This window comes from Oryctolagus cuniculus, chromosome 10, assembly GCF_964237555.1.
Source record: "Oryctolagus cuniculus chromosome 10, mOryCun1.1, whole genome shotgun sequence".
Taxonomy (NCBI): Eukaryota; Metazoa; Chordata; class Mammalia; order Lagomorpha; family Leporidae; genus Oryctolagus; species Oryctolagus cuniculus.
Window position 1 is genome coordinate 8790976 of NC_091441.1, and position 27518 is coordinate 8818493.

The 27518-nt window shown below is 41.0% G+C and overlaps 1 protein-coding gene across 2 annotated transcripts in view; it reads left to right on the plus strand.

The window, feature by feature from the left end:
- The window catches only part of CD226 (CD226 molecule), a 123522-nt gene that overhangs the window by 14584 nt on the left and 81420 nt on the right, over window positions 1–27518 (plus strand). The window contains exons 1-3 of one of the 2 annotated variants that reach the window (XM_002713640.5): window positions 90–3890; window positions 9614–9777; window positions 10067–10405. In XM_002713640.5, the coding sequence (XP_002713686.3) occupies window positions 9732–9777; window positions 10067–10405 (385 nt within the window). In that variant the 5' untranslated portion in view covers window positions 90–3890; window positions 9614–9731. Of the gene's footprint in view, window positions 1–89; window positions 3891–9613; window positions 9778–10066; window positions 10406–27518 lie in introns of those variants that run through there. The other variant, XM_051851889.2, reaches the window with a different exon arrangement.

Genomic DNA, 27518 nt, shown 5'->3' on the forward strand with positions numbered 1-27518 from the left:
ATTTTTATTTGATTCTGTGTATTCTTTAGGTTGATTATATATAAATAATATATTTTAAATAATTTTAAGGTTTACTGTTCCTATTTTTTTTAAATTTTTGTATTTGAGAAGGGAAAGGAGAAAGGAGAAAGGAGAGAGAAAGAGAGAGAGAGAGAAACACAAGCTCTTATCTGTTGGCTCTCAACCCTGTCTCCAATAGATAGATTTGGGCCAGGTCAAAGCCCAGAGTTGGGAACTTAATCCTGGTCTCCAGTGTGGGTTACAGTAACCCAGTACCTGAACCATCACCTCTGTATTTCATAGTTTGCGTTAGTAGGAAGCTGGAACCAGAGCCAAGGATTGAGCCAGTTACTCTGCTGTGGAATGTGGGCATCCTAAGCAATGTTCTAACTGCCAGGCCAAACACCCATCCCCATCTCCCCATTCCCTTTTTTAACATTTGTTCTCTGTAGTGGCTCTTGCTTTCTGTGTTGAGTTCATTGCTTCCTTGTGGTGCCTTTTGGCTTAGTCTTGCATCGCCTTCCTATTCTACACACTGCTGCTTCTGGAGGCTTGGCTGGGTTTGGGCTCAGCCACTTTGGTGAGAATACCTGCCGGGTGGCGCTGTGTTCTTCCTTTGTCACATTAGCAGCCTGGCTGGACCGTTTTTAGAGAGCTTAGGGCTCAGACGATGTCAATCAGCATTACCTTTCATGGTAAAGTTCCACATTAACCTTTCACCCAGTGGTTTTAATGCATATTAATAATCGTCTTGATCTGTTATTTTAATAGGGATTGCAAGATAGTAATTTAAAAATTATCTCTGATTATTTTTTCCTAGTAGCTGAATTTTCCTATAACGAGAACTCCAGTCACCCTGAAATGCAATTTGTATGAGAAAAGCAGGACAAATGCTCTATTCCTTACCCTTCCTTACCCTTTTCTGAGCAGTGAGCTAGTGCCGTGGTAACCTTGGAGGTAGCTAATGTCATGCTCTAACCAGTGCTGTGATGTGATGGTATTTGCAGTGCTTCTTATTTCTGTCAACAAGTGGCAGTGTTAAAGAGGTATTTTTACTTTTAAGCTGCTGAAGAAGTCTTTTTCATAAGGGTCATGAAAGATGAGAGGATATTTAGGGAGGAATCTTGTTTAATTTTGTGAGGGCAGATGGTCTTCACCCTGCCACACCCGTTCTTGCACCATCACCTCCAGTTGCTCTCCTAATTGAGGAGGACTGGGCTCTGCAGGCATGGAGCAGACGCCTTGGTCTCAGAATGGCTTTATTTTATTTTATTTTTTGTAATTCGGGAATGTGTCAACATTCCACATATTTGCCGAGTAAGATCCTGTAGCTTCACATTAGGGAGAGTAATGTTTTATCCCTGGGACCACCACAGGGGGAGCCTGTGCTCCTTCGGACTCTATAGAATGTAACTGTTGGGGTTTTTTATATTAAAGGGTTCAACAGCCCAAAAGAAAAAGGCAAAGAAACCAGCTTAGGATGGACCCCTATAGATAGAACAACAGAAACTGTCTCCAGTCTGCCTTCCTAAATAGTAATAACCATGACTCTCTTACAGAACATGGTGGATAATGAGGGTGAGGATGGTGGCAGTGGGGTATGTGTGTTGGTTTATGTATACTGAGTTAGGAAGTTATTATAAAAGAGTAATCTGGGAAATGTGCCTGGCCTATGTAAATGTGGAATTTGGAATCAGGAAGTAAGCAAAACAGCTAGATTCGATGCGTGTAAGTAGCATATATTATTACAATAGATGCTGACATTCAATGTATTGTAAATCATGTGGGTAGACAGTGACAATTTCGGCCGTTTGAAGTTTTTTCAGAGCTGGTTGGGTCATTTAAGGAAAATTTGCCCAAGAAAGGAAAGTATGTCTTTGGGTTTGTCCTGCCAAATCAGTGTGTATTTTGGATCTAGATGCCTCTTTTGTCTTGTTCACTGGGTAAATAGGATGGCAAAATAAAAACCACACATTGGAAACAAGATGGAATTTTGGATTGTGACCACTATAAATGATACATGCCATAAAACCTAACAGAGGGAAGTCATTGTTTTAGCCTCATTTAACAAATATGGAATGAGAACCTACCACAAGCAAACACTATGTAAGGCTCCAAGTGTAGAGAAGTGGACATTTTACCTGTGCCTTGAAGGGTTATTGGGCTATAATAAGAAAAACAGTGGATAAATGGCCAATCACAATAGCAGGTGATAAATATTTCAGTTAGGATTTCTTTGAGATTCTCAGGGAACTCACAGGAGAATATATGACCCACTTTTGGGAAGACCAAGGTGACTATCCTATAAAGGATTTTGAGCTACAAACTAGTGTCTGTGAGAGGAGTAAGACAAGTCAAGTCAAGGGGAATCCAATGTGCAAAGGCCCCACCCTATCAGAACATGGTCCTTAAAACAGAAAATATTTGGCAGGTCTAGAGTGTAGGCTGTGAGTGAACAAAAACATTTTAAGTTACAAGACTGCAAAAAATGGCAAAGATTAATCATGATGGCTTTGTAAATCAACAGGAAGTTTGGATATTCTGTGGAAGACAGTGAGGCAGTAAAAGCAGTAATATGAGTCAGAAAGGTGTTTTGATAAAACTACGCTGGTCCATAGTAAGTGCTTGTAAGCCTTTGTATATTAAATGGCATTGTTGGGGCCAGTGTTGTGGCTTAGCGGGTAAAGCCACTGTCTGCAGAGCTGACATCCCAAATGGGCACCGGGTTGAGTCCTGGCTGCTCCACTTCCAATCTAGCTCTCTGCTATGGCCTGGGAAGGCAGTAGAAGATGGCCCAAGTCCTTGGGACCCTGCACCCATGTGATAGACCCGGAGGAAGCTCCTGGCTCCAGCCATTGCGGCCAGTTGGGGAGTGAACTATCGGATGGAAGACCTTTCTCTCTCTCTCTGCCTCTCCTCTCTCTGCGTAACTCTGACTTTCAAATAAATAGATAAATATTTTTAAAAAAATAAATGGCATTGTTGTATTTTGTTCCATGCTTTCAGACATGTGTGTGTTGACTGCAATCCTGTACCTGGTGATGATTAAATGTGCAGGGCAGGTCGGAGCTTGTATGTGCCTTCTCATCTGTCACATGGGGTGACTTCCTAGTATTTCTAAGAATTGCACAATCTCAAGCCACAGCTGTGACTGTTCATGGTAGTTTAACCACCCTCTGAAACCTAGTCAATTAAAGGAATAAATAGAACAAACTTTGATGGCCTCTGATACAGCTAAGAAATTAAGATGGTTCTAAGATGCACAAGCTGCTAAGCATGTGAGGATAGTAATCCAGAAACACCAGCTTGGGTGCTTTTTCTGTCAGAGAATGGGAGACAGGCAGTGAGAGTGGGAGGGAGGGAGAGAAGGAGAGAATAAATCTAGAAGGTAAAACAGAAATATGGTTAGATATGGGCAAAGATAAGAAAGCTTCCTGAATTTAAGAGACTACTGAGTATGAGGTGCTTTGATTGGCAGAAAAAAAGGGGAAGAAAACGCCAAGAAACCAACTTCAAGGTTTTGCATGTAGTGAGAGAGAACAGAGGAAGAGAAGTGCATCCTTTCGAATTGTCAAATCTAAGGTGGTAAAGGGGAACAGAACTGTACCTGAGCTTGGGATGAGTGAGTCCCTGAAATGGTAAAGATGTTTCCAGAAGGTGGAAGACTTCTTGGATTCATACAGAATTAGTGCTTCGCGTCAGCTGCTACCTGATGAAGCTCTGGTGAAGAGAGGAGCATGGAAGCTCTCCGCTGTGTACATTAAGGACCAGAAGAGGAGAGAGCTGGCAGAGACAGAGAGGGAGTCAGCAAAGTGGCCACAGGAAACAGGAAGGCCTTAACCAAGACACAGGTCCGGCAACAGTAGAGCAAGCAGCAGTCACATCTCAAGGTTAGTACCTCTCTCAGAAAAGGGACTGGACATGGCTGAGCCACACATTTTAAATTAACAGTGTGCAAAACGGTAGGGGTCACCAATAAAACTGTATGACAAGCAGACCTAGCAGGAAAAGGGAGCCATAGGGGCCAGCTATAACGAGTTCGATAGTTGGTGCTCTGTGAGAATCTTGTGTATCCTGCAATGTTAATGATGGGCATGGTTTTTAATGACAGGATGCTATTTAAAACCTATTGTGCTCTCTATTTCTATAATTGTATTTATAATATATGTGGTAATGTAGCCCTTGAGAAGAAGAAAATTGAACTAACTTTCTGGGGATATCAGCCTTAACCTTCCCTATCCCGAGAAAGACTGAGCAAGGATGAACTTAAATGTATACTGTGTGAAGATTCATTTTCCTACACAAGGGCTGTCATACTTTATTCTGGAGAGGGTTCATAGTTAATATGTATGGTTTTGTAAGCCATATTACATCTGTCATGACTATATCCCACTTACCTCTACCATTATGGAAAAAAAACAGCATAAAGAACATGTAAATCACGTAGAAAAATATATAAACATGGCTGTGTTCCAACTAAGCTATTCACAGAGATCAGAATCAGACAGCAGTTGTATTCAGCCCTTGGGCCATGCTTTGCAGAACGCTGTCTTAGATGATCCCTGCTGAACCTCAGCTGAAGATGGCTATGAACGCAGGAGGGTTTTTATTGTCACTCAGGGAGTGGAACTTCTAGGGGCAGGTCTATGACTAGCCAAGGTCCTGAGGATGGCATTGTCCAGAGGAGACCACGTGTCCTTCATTGAGAATCGCTGGAGCAGGAGTAACATTTTTGTCAGAGTCTTCCTGGGAAAATGAGCCTTGTAACAGGGCATCCTAGCAACAGGCACACAGTGAAACCCTTGCATCTGGGGAAAAGGGGAGGCAACAAAGGACCTCACGCCTGTGATCTTCCTGTCATCTGTCCTGAGTTCAGCACAGGCTCTCCGTTTTCTCTGTCTTGCGTCCTCTGCTTCCCAGAACGTCAATATTTGTCTGAGCGTGTGTATCAAGTATTTCAGCCTGGGCTGGGGAAGCTGGGGTAGGCGTAATTGAGTGGATATCAGAATCTTTCCAGTGTTCAGAAACAGTAGATGCGTCTGGGAAAGCAGAAAATCTTGCAAATTACCAGAAGCAGGGAAACTCAGGAGATACTGAAGTTTCTGCCCTCATGGACAGCCCAAGAGAAGGAAAACAGCATTGTCTGAGGTTGCTTCTCAGTTCAGGTCATCTACCAGTCTGCATTCAGAGGCAAGCTTTTGAACTGGATGCACGCACATGTGGCTAGCTGAGACGTTTTTAATAGTAAAGGATTCCAGTAATATTTTGATTAATGACTTCCTTGAAGACAAAGCTCTTCTATACAGACAGCTCTATTAGTAAGAAACCTCAAGCCAAAATCCCTTCATAAATCATGCAAAAAATGGCTGCCAACACAACAAAAATAGCTCAAGTGCAGTCTCTATTTGTCTTTGGTTAGATGTTGATAAATAGGGCTCATCCTTAGCAAAGTTGTGCCGCTGAACTCCATCTCCAGCCACCAGTCTTTCTGGACCTTTCGTTTGAATCTGTGACCGCCAGCTCCCTCAATTCCAGAATGCAAGTGCACTTCCAGTGCCCCGGGAATGAAGAGGTGACGCCACGTTATGACCATCAGGTCCTCTTTCCCACGTCTCCTCCCACGTCCTTGACTCCTTACTCCTGTGGGGAAGATGTCTGCTTAGGGCCTGGTTTCGGGAGCTCCTGAGCGTGCAGCATGGCACGTTACACCAGATTTCTTTCAGGATCCCAGCAGTATCCTGTCACAGATGGCAGCTCTGCCCCTTGTTCCTCTCTTGCCTTTCCCCCTGCACCTGTAGCACACTTTACCCAGTCTCTGTGGATTTGCCTAGTCTGGGTATTTCATGTAAAATGGAATCCTGAAATGCGTAACCTTTTGTGTCTGTCTGCTTTCATATCACCTAAGCATTCATGTTTTTAGCGTGAGTTAATACTTCACTCCTTTTAATGACTGAATAGTATTCCCCCATGTGGATAAACAGGAATTTAGTTCATTCATCTGTTTGTAAATACCTGCAGTTTCTGGCTGTTATTAATAATGCTACTGTGAACGTTGGTGTACAGTATTCTTGTGAGTACATTTTAAATTGAATATATGCTAAGGAGTGGGATTGCTGGGTCATGTGGTATTCTTGAGTAGTTCTTTGAGGAATCAACGAGTTAGTTTTTGCAGCATTTTATTTTTTTACTATTTTATATTCCAACCAGCAATGTATGAGAGTTTCAGTTCCTCTGTATCCTCCTCTCTAGTTATTTTCCTTATTATTGATTATAACCAACCTGGTGACTTTATTGTGATTTCTGTTATGATTTGTCTTTGCATTTCCTTGAGGACTAGTGATGTTCACCATCTATTCATATGTTTGTTAGCAGTTTGTATACTTTCTTTAGAGAAATACATATCCATTTTTACTTTGTCATTCTTATTTTAGATTGGGTTATTTCTTTTGGTTCTGAAATGTAAAAATTCTTTATATATTCTAGATATGTCACCCTAATCAGATGTATGATTTGCAGTATATTCTCCATTCTGTAGGCTGTTGTTTGACTTTCTTAAGAAGCATTATTTGATGTACAAAAGTTTTTGGTTTTGATTACGATATACTATTTGATGCCATAGCTAATAATTCATTGCTAACTCCAAGGTCATGAAGACTTGCCTTGTTTTCTTCTAAGAATTTTATAGTTTTAACTCAGTCCATTTTGAGTTAAGCATTGTATGTGATGGGAGGTAGGTGTCCAACTTTGTTCTTTTGATTGAGATTACTCAGTTGTTTCAGTACTGTTTGTTAGGATGACTTCTTTTCCAAATGAATGGTCTTGGCACCCATTCCATAGAAATGTAGGTTTATTTTTTTATTTTCACCTCTATTACATTGGTCTTTTTGCCAGTTGTTATGCCAATACCACACTGTTTTTATTACTGTGAGTTCATACTAAATTTTGTAATTGAGAACTGTGAATCATCTAAATTTTTTTCAAGATTTATTTGGATATTCAGGCCTTTTAAAATTCTATATGAATTTGAGGATCAGTTTTCCATTTCTGTAAAAAAAGACCACTGAAAATTTGACCTTAGCAATATTAAATTTTCCAGTTCATAAGCATGCGATGTCTTTCAGACATATTTCCTAAGTATGTCTTCTTGAATTTCTTTTAACAATGTTTTGTTACTCACTATAAACTCTTCCACCGTTTGGTTAAATTTTTTCATAGGTAGGTTTTTATTTCGGAAGCTGCGTAAATAGAATTATGTTCAGTGTTGAACTTACAAACATAAGCGAGACACGATGATTTCTGATTGCAAAGTTTCACTTCTTTCATGTGTATCATTCAAGGCACCTTTCAATCCATAGTCATACTGCTTTTGGTTACTTCCCCATTTCCTATACTATGATCCCACTACTTTCTGAAAAGACTATATGGTCACACTTCTATCTCCTTTTCAAAATTTTCCCACTTTTCCTATGAAACCTCTTTCAAATATATTAAAATGCACTGTTCCATCTCTGGGTACCATAAAACTCAAATAATCTGTGTAGAAATCATCAGGTTTTATTATAATACATCACTTTATTTATCTGGCCCACTCTATTATGCATGACTTGTGAGAAGAGATGATACTCCCCCTACTTGTGTTCCCAAATGACTAAGAAATGGACCTAGCATAACTCAGTAAAATGTAGGGCTATTGTTTCCTTGAATTACTTACAAAACAGGTAACAGATCCCTCTACCGACTATATATACAACAATTAGGGGCTCAAGTCATATCATAGATGTAAAAACTTAAAAACATAGAATGTTGTGGAAACATAAAGTGGCAGTATATTGCTATATGTATGCATTACTTTGTTCTATTAATTCATTGTTAATTTCAGATTTCCTGAGAAAGTTCCCACAGTGCATACTATTGTTGAGTAGTTGACACCTACTGATAAATATTTAGATTGAATCACATATGAAATTCAGAGTTGGCATCAGGCAACTCTGTGGGTCCTACTCTTCCTCCTTCAATTTGTATTTACCTTTATTTTGACACTTTCATTGGGAACAAGTGCATTTATACAATTCCTCTTTTTTAAAAGATTTCTGTATTTATTTGACGGGCAGAGTTACAGAGAGGCAGAGGCAGAGGCAGAGGCAGAGAGGTCGAGAGAGAGAGAGATCTTCTAGCCGCTGGTTAACTTCCCAGATGGCCACAACGGCCAGAGCTACACTGATCTGAAACCAGGAGCCTGGAGCTTCTTCCAGGTCTCCCACACAGGTGCAGGGGCACAAGGACTTGGGCCATCCTCTACTGCTTTCCCAGGCCATAGCAGAGAGCTGGATTGGATATGGAGCAGCTGGGACTAGAACCGGTGCTCAAATGGGATGCTACACTTTTGACAGTGGCTTTATCTGCTACACCACCGCGCTGGCCCCTACAATTCCTCTTTTCATGGAAATAATCTTTTTATACTGCTATGTTAATATGTTCCTAACAAGGGCTTAAGAATTTGAACTGTTATTTTAGAAGAGAAGGAAGAAATCAATCATGTGTTGAGGGTTGGACATTTGGTATAACGGTTAAGATGCTGGTTGGGACAACTGCATCCCATATGAGTGCCTGGGACTGAGTCCCAGCTTCACTCACATTTCCAGCTCCCTGCTAATTCACACCCTATGAGGTGGCAGTTGTGTCGCCTCAGTTAGTTGTGTCCCTGCCACTCCATGGGAGACCCAGTTTGAAGGCTCTTGGATTCAGCCTGGCCCAGCCACATTTGGTGAGTGAACCAGTAGATGGGAGAAGTCTATTTTTCTGTTTGTATGTCTCACTTTGTCCAATAAATAGGGACAAATAAAATAACATTAAAAATTTTAAATCATTTGTTGATATTGTACTGTGATTATGTCAGATGTGACTAGTTGGGGAAATTGGATGAAGGGTACCTAGGAACTCTTTATTGTCTTTGAAACCTCCTGTGACTCTGAAATTATTTCTAAATAAATGTTGGAAAAACACCTTCATTTTGATGGTGAATTTTTGCGTGCCCCAGGCTACCATGGAACCTTCAGTGGTCTGTTCATCACCCCCAAACAAATGCCTGAGGTCAGCAAAGTGCAGACATGGAAGGAAGGCCATGTGCTGGGTGGAGATCCCACTCCCAGAGCGACAAGGCCCCTATCCTGTGCCCTTGGTATCCGCCCAACCTTACCTTCCCAGTTAGGACTTTCTACCTAAAAGGAAACATTACCCCCTCACCTTCCGTATCCCCCACTTTCCCTATCTCCACTCCCCTGCTTTATTTTTCCTCGTGTACTCATCATCTTTTACTTACCATATATGTTTTTTCACCTTTATTTTAGTTTTTGTCTCCTCTCACTAGAATGCAAGTTGAATGATGGCAAGTTTTTTGTTTGTTTTTAATGTATTATTGTGTCCTCATTGCCTGAGCAGAGTTGGGAAAAGAACATGCTGAATAAATGTCTGTTGCATGAATGAATCGTTGTAGAAAATGAGGCCTTGAAATAAACTGTTTCCCCGAGAGAGAAGTAACTCAAATCTGCCCACTCTTGTACAAGAGCAAACCTGTCTTTGAAGCTAAGACCTTTTTCCTGTGTTCATACTTCAGAAAAAGAAGACACAACTGATAATATCTGAGAGGAAGGAAGTGGTGCGTCTTGCTGGGCCTCTGCATGTAGCATTATACAAATTTTTTTTATAGACCACCTCCCAAATAGTTTCCAGAGATGGATTATCCTGCTTTCCTCTTGTCTACTCTTTTTGTATACAAAGGTAAAGATAATCTTTATGTATTCATTTAAAAAGCTTGCTCCTTTTTCTGGTCTTACAGTGTGCCATGGTCAGAATTTATAATGCACTTTAGTTGACTTAAATAGTTTCCCACTTGTTAAGGAAAACTAAAAGTTACAAATGCCAATTATCGGCAGTGAAAAAATTTTTTTGGGAAAAATTAGAAATCATTAGCTTTTTCCATGAATTTAACATCCTGCTTGGTCAAGATATTTATTCAATGTCTTTGTCACTGAAGATAACTTTATTTATGTGATGACATCTCTTTCAGCTCTATGTGAAGAGATATTTTGGGACACGACTGTTAAATTTGCCAAGAATATGACTCTAGAATGTGTGTATCCATCAACGGACAACTTGACCCAGATCGAGTGGTTCAAGATCAATGGACTCCAGAAAGAGTCCATAGCCATTTTCAACCCTACTTATGGTGTGGTCATAAGAGAGCCCTATGCTGATAGGGTTTCCTTTTTGAATTCAACAATGGCATCCAATGATATGACCCTTTCCTTTCATAATGCCTCTGAAGCTGATGTTGGCTCCTATTCCTGCTTTCTTCACACTTTTCCACTTGGATCTTGGGAAAAGATGTTACAAGTGGTGCAGTCAGGTAAGGACCAGTTTTATTTTCCTCTTTACTCGTCTACGGCATTTGATTATAGAAAGCCTGAGTAAAGCTACAAAATGTTTCATCCCATTTTTGTGGCTTTTTCCAATTCCACTTTTAGATTCTATATTCTTGTTTTAAAGAAGTAATATTATGAATAAATTTTAATTTTTTAATGTGCTTTCTTTTCGAGCAGAAGCATCTCCCAAATTTGAAGCCCAGATTTTATGTTGTCTTCATGATAATCTGAGTCTAGGTTACACTGATGTAGATTCAGGAACCGAACACCTCCCTTCCGGTGCTTTATCTCAACAGTGTGTTCCATTCCCTTCCACTTGAACATCCAGGTCCTTTCTACAGCATTTAATCCAGAGTTAGTGATTCCTGGGACGCGTTCAAACACTGGCTCTACCCTTTGCCTCATCCAAGTTTAGCTAGAGAGCATATTTTCTTCAGAAATTGTCAGTTGTCTTGGTGGAAAGAATCTAATGGTCTCTTGGAGTGTTTCTGCTCTGTCTACTGGATTGTGGTTTGATCCTTCCAGGGGTGGCAACATGGAGCGTGTGATATATTGGAAAAACTTGGATTTTATAGCATTACTTTTCATATAAACTTGTGGTGGTTGCTGCATCTCCCTCAACGTCAGATTTCTGGAGAGTAAATTGAGTTAATAATACTATTCTCATTCTTATATGACTTACGGATAATATACTTAACGAATTTGGCCCATGGTAATCAGAGAATACTAGGTATCATCATTGTCGTCGTCGTCATCATCATCATCATCATCATATTCTGTTCTTTTGAAACAACATGGCTAATGATAAAATTTTTAGGGATCAGCCCAAAACAGGGAATATTTTGGAACTAGTTCTGTTTTGTTATCTCTCACATTATACCCCATGGATGTGTAGAGTGGAACACTATGTTGTCAGATGTCGTACTTTACTTTTACGGAGTCTGTATTCTCTAACAACAGTTAGTGCTAGGAATATCAAATGCTCAGGAAATAAGAAAGGTTTATCCACGACTAGTTCTCCCACTTCCAGTGGGTATAACTTAATGCAAGGTTGATTTTGTGGGTATGGCTGACACAGAGCATCAATTGGCAAACTCTCTCTAAACACATATTTATTAAAGTCTGCATTTTGCAACTCAATTCCTTACATGTTGTTATGTGCAATCTTCCATTAAACTGATCTTTGACAGTTTTCAGTGTGAAGTCCACTTATTCTTTTTTGAAGATTAATTTTATTTGTTTGAAAGGCAGAATGACAGAAGGAAAGACAAGGATAGCAAGAGATCTTCCATCTACTGGTTCATTCCCAAAATGGTTTCAAAGGCCAGGGCTGGACCAGCCCAGACAGGAGCCTGGAACTCCATCTGAGTCTCCCATGTACATGGCAGGAGCCCAAGGAATGAGCCATCTTCCACTGCTTTCCCAAATGCATTACAGGAAGCTGGATCAGAAGCAGAGCTGCTGGGCTAAAACTGACACTTACATAGGATACCAGTGTTGAAGGCAGCACCTTAACCCACTGTACCACAATGCAGGTCCCTATGGTCTACTTCTGATCAGTCATGCAAATGAAGGAGAGAATTTGTAAGGGTCTTAAAATACAGTGAACTATTTGACACAAGGCCTGAGCCTTCAAGGCTAGAATGAGATGGGCTTCCCCTCTCTGCCTCGCATGGTAAGCACTTGCAGTTTGGGTTGCAGATCGGATATTGATTTCAATTGAAAATGGGGAGCTTGACCTTTTCCAGAAATTCAGGATGGAGGATGGAACCAAACTGTAGAGAAGGAAGTGATGGTGGCCACACCAAGGAGGACTTTTAAATCTTGTTTCACCATGGGCAATATTCTATTATTTTTTTCATCACCTGGGGTTTTTGCTTTTTCTATTTAGGAAAGAGGACATCCTACTTCACGAGAGCTTTTCAAAACCAGTGGGGTGTTTCAGTCAGTTTCCTGTCAACAGAGGAGAACCCATTCTTCCTCGGGTTTAATTCTTCATGATGCATCTAGTCATATCATTGCTGTTATTTCTGATCACTTATACTTTGAAAGAACAGATTGATGTAATGGACCATGTGGGTGGTCTACCTTACTTTGATATTTGGAGGGCTTCATCATTTTAAAACAAGAACGATAGTGAGTTTAAGCCATGTATTAAGGTACTTAATTGGGGCCAGCGCTCTGGCGCAGCGGGTTAACGCCCTGATCTAAAGTGCCGGCATCCCCTATGGGGGCCGGTTCAAGACCTGGCTGCTCCACTTCCAATCTATCTCTCTGCTGTGGCCTGGGAAAGCAGTAGAGGATGGCTCAAGTCCTTAGGTCCCTGTACCCGCATGAGAGACCCTGAAGAAGCTCCTGGCTCCTGGCTTCAGACTGGCGCAGCTCTGGCCGTTGCGGCCAGTTGGAGAGTGAACCAGCAGATGGAAGACCTCTCTCTCTCTCTGCCTCTCCTCCTCTGTGTAACTCTTTCAAATAAATAAATAACTCTTTTTTTAAAAAAGTACTTAATTTTATGTGCTGTATTAATAACATGCCAATATCTATATTTATTTCATTTTTATATTATGTAAATAGAGAATTGGTGATCTGTTTAACAAAAAAGGACCAGAAATCCAGACATTCTAGTTTCTATAATTGTTTGTAAGAATTTCAAAAGGCTAAATGAATTGAGCCACATCTCCTGTTTTTTTCTGCTGTTTACTGATGGCTTATTATGTGTAAAGAATCTTACATATTCATTTCATAGATTTTCGCATTTAACCCTCTGTATACACTTAGATATAGAGATTCCTTTGATTTTACAGATGAGGGCAATGAAGGGTAGTGAGCCCAGTATTTTTCCATGGCCTCAGCTTCATATGTTTTACATCAGGGAATGTGGTATCTAGATGTAAAATGACATCCTGGGGAACACGGGAGCCCACTAGGGCCCTCCAAGGGGAAGACACCGACGCTCACACTTGTCATTCCTCCTACCCCTTTAGATTTCAGCCTGAAGCTGAAGAGCAGATTTGACATCTTATTCTGCACAAATGGTGCTATTAATACAAAAATGATTCTAAAATTATGTTAGCTTCACAACAGATGTTTCTTAATTAGCAATGGGTGTAGGGGATTTAATGGTAATAATGGCTCTCCTTATTTTATCTATCAGAGAAAAATATGCTGAGGTGACATAGAGGTAACATTTCAAAATCTGTCCTTTCATGGTGGGATTTGGGCAGGAAGTGGGGTCACGGAAAACGTCACTGTCATCCACGTGTCTCTGGCCCTTCTAGTCAGTTAAAGGAAATGTAGTTACACTTACAACCTACTCAAAGTACTCTGCTACCTAAATTCATTGGGTGACAACTATGTGGAGTAATTGATACTTTAATACTTACTCAGGACCAAGAGAGGTAACGTTTCCCATCAGGTATCTGAAGGCAGTGGGATTCGGAGTCATTAGCTACCTTATCCAAGGTTGCCAGTCTGCTGATTCACATCGCAGCACGAGGGTGAACCCAGTCAATGTCTCGGAAGTGCCAGAAGTGTCCCCATCAAAATGAATCAGAGCGGCTCAGGGTGATGGAAAGTCATGTTTGACCGTGAGGAATTAGGAAGGATTTTTAAAGGTAGAGCAGCTGGGTTAAGGGGAGGAGAGAGAATGAAGACAAAAGGGAATCTCAGAGGGGAAGATGGCAGGGAGGATGCAGCAGGACTGTGAAGTTCATGCAGGGTGGGCGATGGCCCTGTCGACTGGGGCGCTGGGTTTGAGAAGGATGTGGTTCTCCACTGGGTTCTCAGGCCTTTCAGTGCCAGAAGTGGCCTGAGAGTCAGCGTCAAGGGGGAACGAAAGAGCGTGAGGGTGGGACCTTCTTCCTGCCCACACCAGCAAAGGGGTTCAGTGAATGATACGTGGGAGTCTCAGATATGGTCTTCCTACAGCAGAATGTGTATTTAAGGAAGGAAATTTCAGCCCATTGGAGCAGTCAAATTGTTAGTGATACACTTGGAAAGTTGGGCAGCCCAGATCTTCATATGCTTCATGGAGTTTGAACTTCATTCTGTAATGTAGACCTTAGGGTTCCTCTGTGAGATACACAATAAACCAGTTTTTTTTTTTTTCACACTACCTGAAAGACTAAACTAGTTGCAGCCTTATAGGAGGGAAACAGTTCAAGAATGGGGTCAACAAGAGGAATTCTGTATATTGGAACACTTATGAACTGTTGGTAGGAGTATAAATTGATATATCAGTTGTATTAATCAGGGTCCTCCAGTGAAAGAGAACCAATAGGATATAGACGTATGCACAGAGACTTTTATTATAACAAATTGGCTTATGTAGTTTCCTTACTTAGGGGAGGCCAGACATTTTGTTCTATTGGGACTTCAGGTAACGGAAAGAGACCCACCACATAATGAAAGGCAATCTTCTTGCTCAAAATTCACTGGTAGGGGCCGGCATTGTGACATAGCATATAAAGCCACTGCCTGTGATGCCAGTATCCCATACTGGCACCAGTTCATATCCCGGCCACTCCACTTCTGATCTGATTCCCTGCTAGTGGCCTGAGAAAATCAGTGGAATATGGCCCAAGTGTTTGGGCCCCTGCTACCGACATGGAAAATGTGGATGAAGCTCCTGACTTCTGATATTGGCCTGACCCAGCCCTGGCCATTGCAGCCATATGGGGAGTGAACCAGTGGATGGAAGATCTTTCTCTCTCTCTCTCTCTCTCACACACACACACACTCTTACTTTCAAATAAATAAACACATGTTTAAAAAATTCAGTGATATATATATATATATATATTATGATTATATATACATAAATCTCATCCAATATCACCCACTAAGTAGGCCAGTAAAGTTAACTATCACATCTGTAGTAGCACAATTTTTGTAACACACCAAATACTCATCATTAGTAGAATGTGCAAATACATTGGGATGATTCATACAGTGGAATGCTCTGAATCACTGAGGGCACTTAAGTGATCACTATGCTTATCTACAGGGATAATTCCCTGGAACATCATGTTGCAAGTTGCAGGAAAATGCACAGGGTATAATTCCTTTAGAAACATGCAAACCTAAGTGTGTTATTTATAGCATAGTGGCAAACCATAGAGAAAGCAGAGTTCTGCAGCCTGGGCAGAAGGGAAGATCAGGAGAGGTCATACGGGTATTCAAAGTATGGTGTTTCTCCATATATAGAAATTTTATTTTCAATTTGTCTTAAAATACTTTAAAAAGTTTCCTCTTAAATCTACTAGATTTCTAATAAAAATGGTGAATGAAGATACAATTGTGATTTTTGAGAAGCTCAAAGATAGTCTCATTTGGCTTGGTACTCAAAGAGAGCGAAGCTTCAAGAATGATTTCAAATGTCTGTAATCTGATATCTGCAGAAAGATGATTTTGTATCACTAGATGGGAAATTAGGAGACCACCTTGGTTTGGAAGAGAGGGAGTAGATCTGGCTTCATTTGCATTCTGTTTTCAGGTAGCCTTTGGTTAGCTGACAGCTGAAATTAGGGGATGATAAACCAGAAGAAGGGTTAGGATTGGAAATACCAGTTTTGTAGTCATATGAATTATCACCCAGTATGTCTGAAAAAAATGATTAACTAGTAAAGTGCTAATGGAAAAGCCGTATCTTGGATGATGGTCACATCTAGGTGTATAAGGATATTCATGATAAAGAACACAGGGGATATGGGGATATGGGGAGAGGCAGGATGGGGAAGAAGGGAGATGCAGAATGGATGAATTATTGTTGGGGCATAAATGCATGTAGCACACACATACAGTTGAGGACTATGAATTGTTGCTCCACACAATTAGGTGCTTGTGTTGGGTCTTTCTCATATTTGTCTGACTTTGTGATCTTCTATATTCTTGTCCACTTATATCAACTTGGGCATGGAGGTGTTTCTCATCGTCTCCCTGGAAGCATTTATCTTCTGGAGTTGGATGAGGCTCTATGTGTCGTCCATGCTCATTCTTAGAAGGTCTTTCACCTCTGCTTCCTTTAGGGCCATGTGTTTTCACCCAGTTTCTAGCAGTTGACACAGCAGCTCATGCTTTCACATGTATGTTGCTGGTTTCTGGCACTGGAAGATCCCAGCATAGAGGCAGTTCTGAGGATCCCAGAACAGAAGAAATTCAATAGACCGTGCCGACCTCTGTATCTTGGTGGGAGCAGCAGGATCAACATATTTGTTTTCTGATGCAGGGGTAATGTCAGGATTGAATTTGATTTAAAGCTGGGAAGAGAGCAGTGTCTCAGTTCCAGCTTTCATACACTGGTATGCTAATTTGTGGGAAGTGAATTCATCCATTAATTCATCCATTGAGTCTTCACTGAGAACCTGTAACTTCTGAAGCCCAGTGGTTTGGAAGACAGAAATACATGGATCTAACTCTCCACAGTATGTAGAGTATTAGGGGAGATGAAAGTTGTGTATCATAAAGTATAATTTAAGGCCAAAAATTTTAAGTGCTGTTGCAATTCAGAGGATAGAATTTACTTTTAACTAGGAAATTCAGGATAGATCCAATCCATAACAAGTGGAATTTGAACTTTACCCGGAATGAGGTAAGTCAGAGTATATGGACATTGAGATGTGGTGGAATAACATTCCAGGAAAATTGCTTTAGAAAGTTATCTAGAAAATAGCTTTTGTTCTAATTTAACCTATTTTGGAAAGATAATTTTAATTTTCTGGAAAAGCATTATAGCAATGACAAAACCTCTAAACTTGAACAAATAGAATTGATCAACAAATTAATATAATTTACTTTGCTTTATAATCCATGGCTTGGTTTGTTCCAATTTGTTGAATGTGATAAAGCAGAACATGAAGTAACCATGTTACTTAGGAGACCTGATGTACAAGTGGAATTGAAATGGAATTAAAAATATAATGCACCTCTGGCCTCAGAATCAGCCCGTAAGGCATTAGGATCTGGCTAAAAAGCCCATGAGAGTATTTCAGGCATGGAAAGCCAGGACACTGTGGCAAAAAAAAAAAAAAAAAAAAAAAAAAATTCTAAATAAAAGATCTCTGTGAGTGAGATCCCGGTGGAAAGAACAGGCCATCAAAGAAGGAGGTACCTTCCTCTGAAGGGAGGAGAGAACTTCCACTTTGACTACGACCTTGTCTAAATAAGATCAGAGTTGACAAACTCAAGAGGCTTCCATAGCCTTGGCAGCTCATGGCAAGAGCCTCGGGTGATTAGTGACGCCATAAACAAGAATGTCAGTTGTTAAATCAACAACAGGAATCACTGTGCACTTACTCCCCATGTAGGATCTCTGTCCTTCATGTGTTGTGCTATGTAAATTAACGGTATAACTAGTACTCAAACAGTACTTCATACTTTGTGTTTCTGTGTGGGTGCAAACTATTGAAATCTTTACTTAGTATACATAGTATATACTAAGTATATATAGTATCTTCTGTATATAAAGATAATTGAAAATGAATCTTGTTGTGAATGGGATGGGAGAGGGAGTAGGAGATGGGATGGTTGCTGGTGGGAGGAAGGTTATGGGGGGGCAAAAGCTGCTATAATCCAAAAGTACTTTGGAAATTTATATTTATTAAATAAAAGTTAAAAAAATAAATAAAAAAAGAATTACAGGAAAAAATATAATGCACATTCCCATGGACTTTTTGAAGATCCCCTCATGTTATGCAATCATAGTTTATGACTTATCTTTAGCTTTTGCGTACTTTTGTTTTGCCTATCCCAAAGTCAGGAGGAAAGATGAACAAACATGAAAATGGCACTACTTTGTATATTAGTGATGGGTGCAAAGTGATGGAGGTCAGGACTTGGTCTTAAAGGCTTTTACCTGTGAAAAGAAATTCCACAATGGGACAAAAGGGCCACAGAGAAACAATCAATCTTGCCTCTTTTTCCAAGGGTCACCAGCTTGTTTCGTCATCAAGTTGTGCCCATCAAATGCATCCCTATTGCTTTTAATTGAAGTGGGATAAGAAATAAGGAAAAACTGCTTCAAATATATTGTTAAAGAATTAAACCATTGACTCTCTTGAGGCCCATAGTAGCAATCTCAGAAATGCCATAAAAGCTTTCCCCTTAATCCGCGAGGGAATGGGAGGAAGGGTTGGAGTGTGGGCTGGGGGGAGGTTGAGGGGAAAGTGCCGCTATGTTACTAGATCTGTGTATATGAAATATATGAAACTTGTATAAGTGAAATCAAATTTTAAAAACTTTATGTGACCCTGTGTGTTACATTTTTGGCAGTTTTTCATCCTAAGAAAGAGCAAATATATTAAATAGTCCCTATAACAAAGAGTCAAGTGGTCAAGAGATTAGACAGAAACATTTTAGAGACTTATAGATCTCACTCCTTAATGAAATATAGTAATACAGAGAGAAGGTAGGTGATAAATAGCATGTGAAGCTGCTGGGAAGCAAGCTTGTGGTCATTGCACTCTCGAGGGTGAGGTACTGGGGATCTAGAAGGAGGATAGTTACCAAAACCTGCCAAAGTTGTTTTAATTGGCTTAATTTTGGGGGACCGAGCCCAGGGAGGAGCACACTTAAGTGCGCCAGTCACCATGAAATTCAACTTTCAGGTTTTGGGGTAAAGCTCCGTCATCAAAGAGAGGAATGTAAAAAAAAAACTTCCAAAACAAGATATTGCTCTATGAATACATGTAATTGAATTCAGCACTCAAATGCAGGATAAAATTGAATTAACGTACAGGCAAGGTACATGCTTTGTTTTTTCATTTTGTTTTGCTATGTTTTTGTTTTGTTTTGTTTTGTTTTTTGACAGGCAGAGTGGACAGTGAGAGAGAGAGACAGAGAGAAAGGTCTTCCTTTGCCGTTGGTTCACCCTCCAATGGCCGCCGCGGCCGGCACGCTGCGGCCAGCGCACCGCGCTGATCCGATGGCAGGAGCCAGGAGCCAGGTGCTTTTCCTGGTCTCCCATGGGGTGCAGGGCCCAAGCACCTGGGCCATCCTCCACTGCACTCCCTGGCCACAGCAGAGGGCTGGCCTGGAAGAGGGGCAACCGGGACGGAATCCGGCGCCCCGACCAGGACTAGAACCCGGTGTGCCAGCGCCGCTAGGCGGAGGATTAGCCTAGTGAGCCGCGGCGCTGGCCTTGCTATGTTTTTAATATCTTCTTTTAAAAAATATTTTATTTATTTATTTGAGGGGTAGAATTACAGACAGAGAGAGGGAAACAGTGAGAAAGATCTTCACTCCTCAAATGGCTGCAACAGCTAGAGCTAGGTGGATCTGAAGCCAGGAGCCAGGAGGTTATTCTACGTCTCTCACGTGGGTGCAGGGGCCCAAGCACCTGAGCCATCTTCCACTGCATTCCCAGGCCATCGCAGAGAGCTGGATCGGAAGAGGAGCAACCGGGACATGAATCGGCACCACAGGCAGACAGACGCTTAGCCCACTATACCACAGCACCGACCCCCATGATTTATTTTTTGAGTAATGCCTTCTGTTTTTTTGTCCTGATACCTAGTCACCTCTCCATTTATGCTACTTGTATGCGTGGTTGGACAACCTGGTCTTTATATCTGTTAGCTGTAGCCAAATCCAGGAGGAAACTTTTACCTGACACTTGTTAAAAGTGTGATGTGCCAGCCCCAGCGCGCTGGCGGCAGCGGTCACTGGAGGGTGAACCAATGGAAAAGGAAGACCTTTCTGTCTCTCTCTCTCACTATCCACTCTGCCTGTCAAAAAAAAAAAAAAAAAAAATGGACTCAAGCAACCCAGAGCAGGAAATCTTCATGTGTAGCTATTTTGTTTACTAACACAAACTTCTGTTAGTAGATATTTTTATTTCTAAGATGACTGTAGAGTAAGGGAAACTTGACTGAATTGCTAGAGAATGAGCAACAGCTAAAATTTTGAAACAGTTTTTAAGAACCCTGAATGTTTTTTAGTATAACTGGAGACCCCTCAGTTCTTGGTTTTTTCCTCCTTTAACTCTGCGATCACAACAGCTCACACCTCTCCCATTGCTGTTTACCACAACTGCCTCCCCACTGCGCTGCCAGCCACCATATCTGGAACACATTTCCTCTTCTGGTGGGTGTGGGAGGTGTGTGGGTGCTTGTGTAGGGTGGGGATTGTGGCTGCACCCGTGAGTAAGAGCTGGCATCCTACAGCCTTCAGTGGCCAGCAGAGTAACCATGGAACGTGTTCAGCCCACACCTCAGACTCCTCCCTGGGACCACCCAGGCTTCTGTGTTCTTTAAAATCCTCTCATCACAGGTTGAGCACTACAGATGCCAAGCTTGCTTTCCAGCTCTTGTTCTTGGAAACCTCCCAGCAGGACTAGTAGGCAGGTGTCAGAGAAGCTTCCAAGGAGTTGACCCCTTGACAGATCTCATTGTTGACCAAAAGTCAAATTACATGTTGCATTTTATAAAATAATAATGCTGGGTTTTGGAGGTTCAAACAAACAAAATAAGAAAATAAGTGTGCTGGATGTTTGGGGCTCCTTTGTTTGCTTTCTCTTTGAGCTAATGCTGTCCTGTGACAATTTCTTTGGCTGTGATAAAAAAGATTTGGTTTCTAAGCTGTGCTTTTCATTGCTGGATTTTGCTTCTGTTTGCAGTGTTGTGGTGGTGGTGGTGGTTTATAGGGACTGGAGGTTGCAGAAGGGATAGCTTTTCCTTTCCTTTGAGAAAATGGTAGGAGATTATTTCTGAAGGCATTGAAGATTTTGAAACTGTTAAGAATTTTAAGACCATCAAGTCAATCCTTCAGGGATCAATGCAAAATTACTCCCTGAGGCAACATCTCTTCTACTTACTCTGGAATAGTTTTAATTAAATAACTCAGTTGATGGGGCCTCTGGCACTTCCCTGGAGAGATTGTTCACAATCCAATAAATCTCATTGTGAGAAAATTTTCCCTGACTTCAGCTATTTAACCAACCTACTTTTTTAAAAAAAGTCTTTTTCATAATCTTCCCAGGAAGAGAGACCTATGTTTCATAGAGGATTGATATAAGAACGTTTCTAAAAATTAAGGGAGAAAATCAATATGCACACGTGCTAGTAAGTATGCAAGTAGCTATGTGCATTACACCTGCTAAATCAAGTGAAGTGCTTATGGCCAACAGGAGTGACGTCTGGGTGTGAACTCTGAGCATTTCAATGCTCTGTTCAATTAGCCGAATAGTGGAGAAATTTAACATTCTCAGTTTAGCAGACTGGCCCTTAAGCACGTGTTTGTCCCATTTCTTGGTAGGTTACATAAAATTCTCTATGTCAGCAACGCCTGACATTTCCAGAATAGTTTAGTGAATATGTGTGTGTGTGTGTGTGTGTTGTATCCTCTGTGTGTATAGAGTTACTACCTTCACAGCATATAAAGTCCTGAGATTAAAGGAAATTCTAGATCATATATCTGATTTTACTAATGTGTACGGTGCATTTATTTTTATTTACACACTGGAGGATACAATTTGGCGTTTACTATTTTTCATCTGAGAAACAGGCAGGGAATTCAATTGTCTTTGAGATAGGCAATGTTAGTACAGTCTACAAATGACACCCCTGACATCAGATTTCTCAAATTTCTATTACCTTTTAAGTAACGTAGTCGTCTACTGAAATAAAATAAAAAGCATTCATTCAACATAGGGCTTATAGCTTTTTTTCTTCTATTTTTCTTAAATCCTAGAAATGGTTCCTAAAAAAGGAACAAAAAATGAACAAAGATGGAAACATTGCCAACTACTGGCCCTGTGTTTCTTTGAGCTGACACTCTGTTTGAATTTTTATTTTTAGCATAGTCTATTATGTTTTCAGTTAAAAAGGCAGAATTGAATCAAAGGAAAATTATAAAACATTGCTGCTTAAATGATACTTTCAGGTTCGTAAGTCTGTTTTTTTGGATGAATGCTCATAATAGTAATTTAAAAATCAATGTACACTCTTTTCTAAATTCTTTGAATGGACATTTATTGCTTGCTGTGAGGAAAAGAATAAATGAATGAGAAAGTCTTTGTTTTTGAGAAATTTATAATGTAAGTGAGGAGGTATGGACTTGTACACCATGTTAACATGTGGGCGAAGTAACCATAATGTAGGGTGGAACTTGGTCAGTGGAATAAAACAAGGTTTTAGGAGTTGAGAGATGAAAGGGATTACTTCCGGTTTGGGGGACCCATGCCCTGAAGTGTCAGTATGGTTTGGGTGGGTGAAGATGAGTAATTGTGGAAAGAGGAACTTCAAGAAGACACAGAAAGCATCACACGGAAGGGAAACACTCTTAGCATTTGAGACATACAGAAAATGTGCTTGGACAGAACCTTAGGGAAAGAGCAGAGGATAGAAGTTATAGATTTATTTGGTGGTTTGTCAAGTGGAAGTCAGGTGTCAGCCAGGATTTGGAACCATTACCCTAGCAATATCATGTAGGATGATTTAGAGGCAGGAAGCAGAAATAACGGGAGGTGAGGAAGCAGGGGAGGCAAAGGGGAGAGTGCACTCCTGACCAAAGCAGGGCAGTGCCTCCAGGGTGGCCTCCACAATGCAGTCTTCACGGCATCTCTGTTCCCCTTCCTCAGTCCTCTGCAAGTTCCTCCTTCCCATCTCTTTCTCCTCTTTACTTCCACGAGTATTTATTGAGTGTTCATCACACGCTCGGGACTCTGAATTTAGAAGGACACAGGATAAATATCCCCACCCTGATCTCATGCCCAAGTGTCAGTGACAGTGCAATTTGAAGCTTGCTATAATTTGGTTGCACAGGACAGGTACTGATGCTGTTGAGGATGGTTATGGCAGTGTGTGTGTGTGTGTGTGTGTGTGTGTGTGTGTGTAGTGAGAACTCTGTGGAATATTATTTAAGGGACAGGTGAACTGAAATAAATGTGCCCTCACCAACATCCCCACAAAACTAAGAGAAAAAAAGAAAATTCTTGAGTATCGTTATAAATAAAAGTCAGTCTTCCTGTGGATTTATAGGCTAACTTCCATAGCATACAACTCCATGAAGCCTCAAGTTCAAAGTAATCCATAACCTAGGTACTCAACTCCTGTATGAAAAGACCACTTCATTCCAACCTCCAGTGGAAGCCCAGAGAGGCTTCGTAAAGAATCATAGAATCGCAAAATGCTAATTTCACTCCTATACATTACCTTTTAGGAACTCTATTAATTACCACAGATCAGGGAAAACATGTGGTGGTATTTGTCTTGTGCCGACTGGCTTATTTTACTAAGTACAGTGTTTTCCACTTGCATCCATTTTGTTGAAAATGACAGAATTTCATTATTTTTTTTACCACTGTGTAATATTCCATAATGTATATATACAAACCATAATTTCTTTATCCAGTCATTAGCTGATGGACATCTAGGTTGATTCCATGTCTTAGCTCAGTTGTGAATTGAGCTGCAATAAACATGGGGTACAGATCACTCTTTCATATGCTGATTTCACTTACTTTGGGTAAATTCCCAGGAGGGGGATGGCTGGGTCATATAGTAGATCTATTTTCAGCTTTCTGAGGTATCTCCATACTGTCTTCCACAGTGGCTGAATAAGTTTACATTCCCACCAATAGTGGATTAAAGTACCTATTCCCCCACATCCTCATCAACATTTATTGTTTGTTGATTTCTGTATGAGAGCCATTCTAACTAGGATGAAGTAAAACTTCATTGTGGTTTTGAGTTGCATTTCAGTGATGGCTAGTGATCCTGAAAATTTTTTCATGTGTCTATTGGCCATTTGAATTTCCTTTTTTGAAGAATGCCTGTTCAAGTTCTTTTCCCATTTCTTAACTGGATTTTTGTTTTGTTTTGTTTTTGTTGAATTTCTTGAGCTCTTTATAGATTCTGGATATTAACATTTTATCTGTTGCAAAGTTTGCAGATATTTTCTCCCATTATGTCAGTTGCCTTTTCACTTTTCTGAGGGTTTCTTTTGCAGCGCAAAAGCTTCTAAGCATGATGTAATTCCATTTGTCTATTTTGGCTGGACTGTGCTTCTGGGTTCTTTTCCAAAAAGTCTTTGCCCATGTCAATGCCTTGCAGAGTTTCCCCAATGTTCGCTAGTAATTTGATGATATTGGGTCATAGATTTAGGTATTTGGTCAATTTTGAGGGGATTTTTGTGTAAAGTGTAAGGCAGGGGTCTTATTTCTCCACACATAGAGATCTAATTTTCCCAGAACCATTTGTTGAAGAGACTGTCCTTCCTCAAGGGATTGATTGTGGTTCCTTTGTCAAAGATAAGTTGGTTGTATATGCATGGATTGATCAAAGATAAGTAGGTTGTATATTCATGGATTCATTTTTTGAGTCACTATTTCTGTTCCATCAGTCCACACATCTATTTTTATTGGCAGTACCAGTCTATTTTGATTATAACTGCCCCATAGTATGTCTTGAAATCTGGTATTGTGTTGCTTCTGATTTTGTTTTTGTTGTACAAATGTGCTTTAGCTATTCAGGGTATCTTATGTTTCCATATGAATTTTAGCATCACTTTTTCTAGATCTGAGAAGAATGTCATTGGTGTTTTGATTTGGATTGCACTGGAATTGTGTATCGTTTTGTGTAGTATGGACATTTTGATGATATTAATTCTTCCAATCAATGAACATGGAAGGTTTTTCCATTTTTTATTTCATCTTCTATTTCTTCCTTTAATGTTTTATAGTTCTCATTGTGGAGATCTTTGATTTCCTTGGTTAAATTTATTCCAAGGTATTTAATTTTTTGTAGTTACTGTGAATGGGATTGATCTCAGAAGTTCTTTCTCAGCCATGGCATTATCTGTGTTTATAAAGGCTATTGATTTTTATGTGTTAACTTTATATCCTGTCATTTTACCAAATTCTTTTATGAGTTCCAAAAGTCTTTTAGTGCAGTGTGTTGGTTCTTCTATATATAAAATCATGTCATCTACTAATAGTGATAGTTTGACTGGCTTCTTTCTAATTTGTATCCCTTTGATTCCTTTTTCTTGCCTAAAGGCTCTGGCTAAAACTTCCAGGGCTATATTGAATAGCAATGGTGAGAGTGGACATCCTTGCCTCATTCCAGATCTTAGTGGGAATGCTTTCAATCAATAAGATGCTGGCCATGGGTTTGTCATAAATTACCTTGATTGTGTTGAGGAATGTTCTTTCTATAACCAGTTCGTCTAGAGTTTTCATCATGAAAGGGTGTTGTATTTTATCAAATACTTTCTGTGAATCTATTGAGATAATCATATGGTTTTTGTTCTTCAGTTTGTTAATTGTGGGGAGCAGGGCCTGTCTCCCATAACATGGCAGGGCCCGTCACCCGGGAGACAAATAAGTACTAAGACTGTGAACAAATAAATACTGAGGACAAATACTGAGATTACTGAGACTAGACTAAACTACTGGAACTGCTAAGACTAACTCTATGCATCTGATCTCCCATCATATGGTGCTGAGAGAGAGTAAACAACTTCCACACAGCTGCCTCACCAATTCGACTAACAAGCTGCAGGAGCCGATTCATCCTCTGATTGGAAGAGAACAGCACAGGGTCCGGTATTGTTCCTCCACGAGTGGGGGAGCGACAAATGGTTCCGTGACTCAGATATGAAACCTAGGAGGGAAGAAGCGGGAAAATACTGGAGAGAGACTAAGGAGAGTGTAGGGAAAAGCCGGATGGAAAGTGCTGGGGAGAAGCTAGGAGAAATCTAAGATTGAAAGCGAAAGTGAAAGCTAGAAAAAACTTAGACTTGGATATGGACTGCAGGGAGGAGCTAGGAGAAATGAGAGAGAAATACTGTTGGAAGAAAGCTTAGAGAGAGGTAAAGAGAAATAGAATAGAGAGAAAAATACTGCTGGAAGAAAGCTAGGAAAAGTACTGGGGAGAGAAAAATATAAGCTAGGGGAAAGTGAAGCTGCGGGGGTAGGCCGAAGCAGAGACATAAGCTAGGTTGGGATTCATCAGATTAGCCTGGGGAGCAAAGACGGAAAGCCAGGCCGAAGCGGAGACGTAAGCTAGGCCGTGATTTGGAGAAGCCGCGGAGCATGGAGGCCGCGGGGTGAGTGCGAAGGGCGCGGAGACTGCGGAACGTGCATGAGAAGCGGCGGGGCGCGAGAAGTGGAAGGGTACGGAAGCCGCGTGGTGCCGGGAAGCCGCCGCGGGGCGGGGCGCCGGGGACCCGTGGGAATAAGAGAAATAAGAATGCCTGGAGATAGAAGTAAAATAAGAGAGAAATAGGAATGCCCGGAGATAGAGAGAAATAAAGTAGAGAAAAATAAAAAAGGCCTCCCCACAACATGGCTATGAGAGGACCTGGATTCCGTCTGTCTAGTAAGGCGATAAGCACCTGCGGGCAGCTCTAGCAGAGCAGAGCAGAGTATGTGCTGCAGGGCACCGAACACAGGCACGCATCAGCGCCTAAAAGCCTCCCCACAACATGGCAATGAGAGGACCCGGATTCGGTTTGCCTGATTGGTAGGGCGATAAGCACCTGTGGGCAACTCTAGTAGAGCAGAGTATGCGCCGCGGGGCACCGAAGACAGGCGTGCATCAACGCCTTAAAGAATAAAAAGAAAGGGGGATCTGTGGGGAGCAGGGCCCATCTCCCGTAACATGGCAGGGCCCATCGCCTGGGAGACAAATAAGTACTAAGACTGTGGACAAATAAATATTGAGGACAAATACTGAGATTACCGAGACTAGACTAAACTACTGGAACTGCTAAGACTAACTCTATGCATCTGATTTCCCACCATATGGTGCTGAGAGGGAGTAAACAACTTCCACACAGCTGCCTCACCAATTTGACTAACAAGCTGCAGGAGCTGATCCTGCTCCTGATTGGAGGAGAGCAGCATGCTCAGCACGTGGGGAGAGAACGCCAGCAGAGTTGGGATTGGTGGAAGAGGACTATAAAGGAGGAGAGAGACAACATGCAGGGGGAATACCTGAGGAACCCCTGAGAGAGCTGGCTGGCAGCTAATCCGGGGAGGACCGGGGAAAGAGACAACAGCAAATCCGTTGCCGCTCCTCCGCGAGCCTGCGGAGCGAGTGACAGTTAATGTGATGTATCACATTGATTGATTTGTGATTGTTGAACCATCCCTGCATA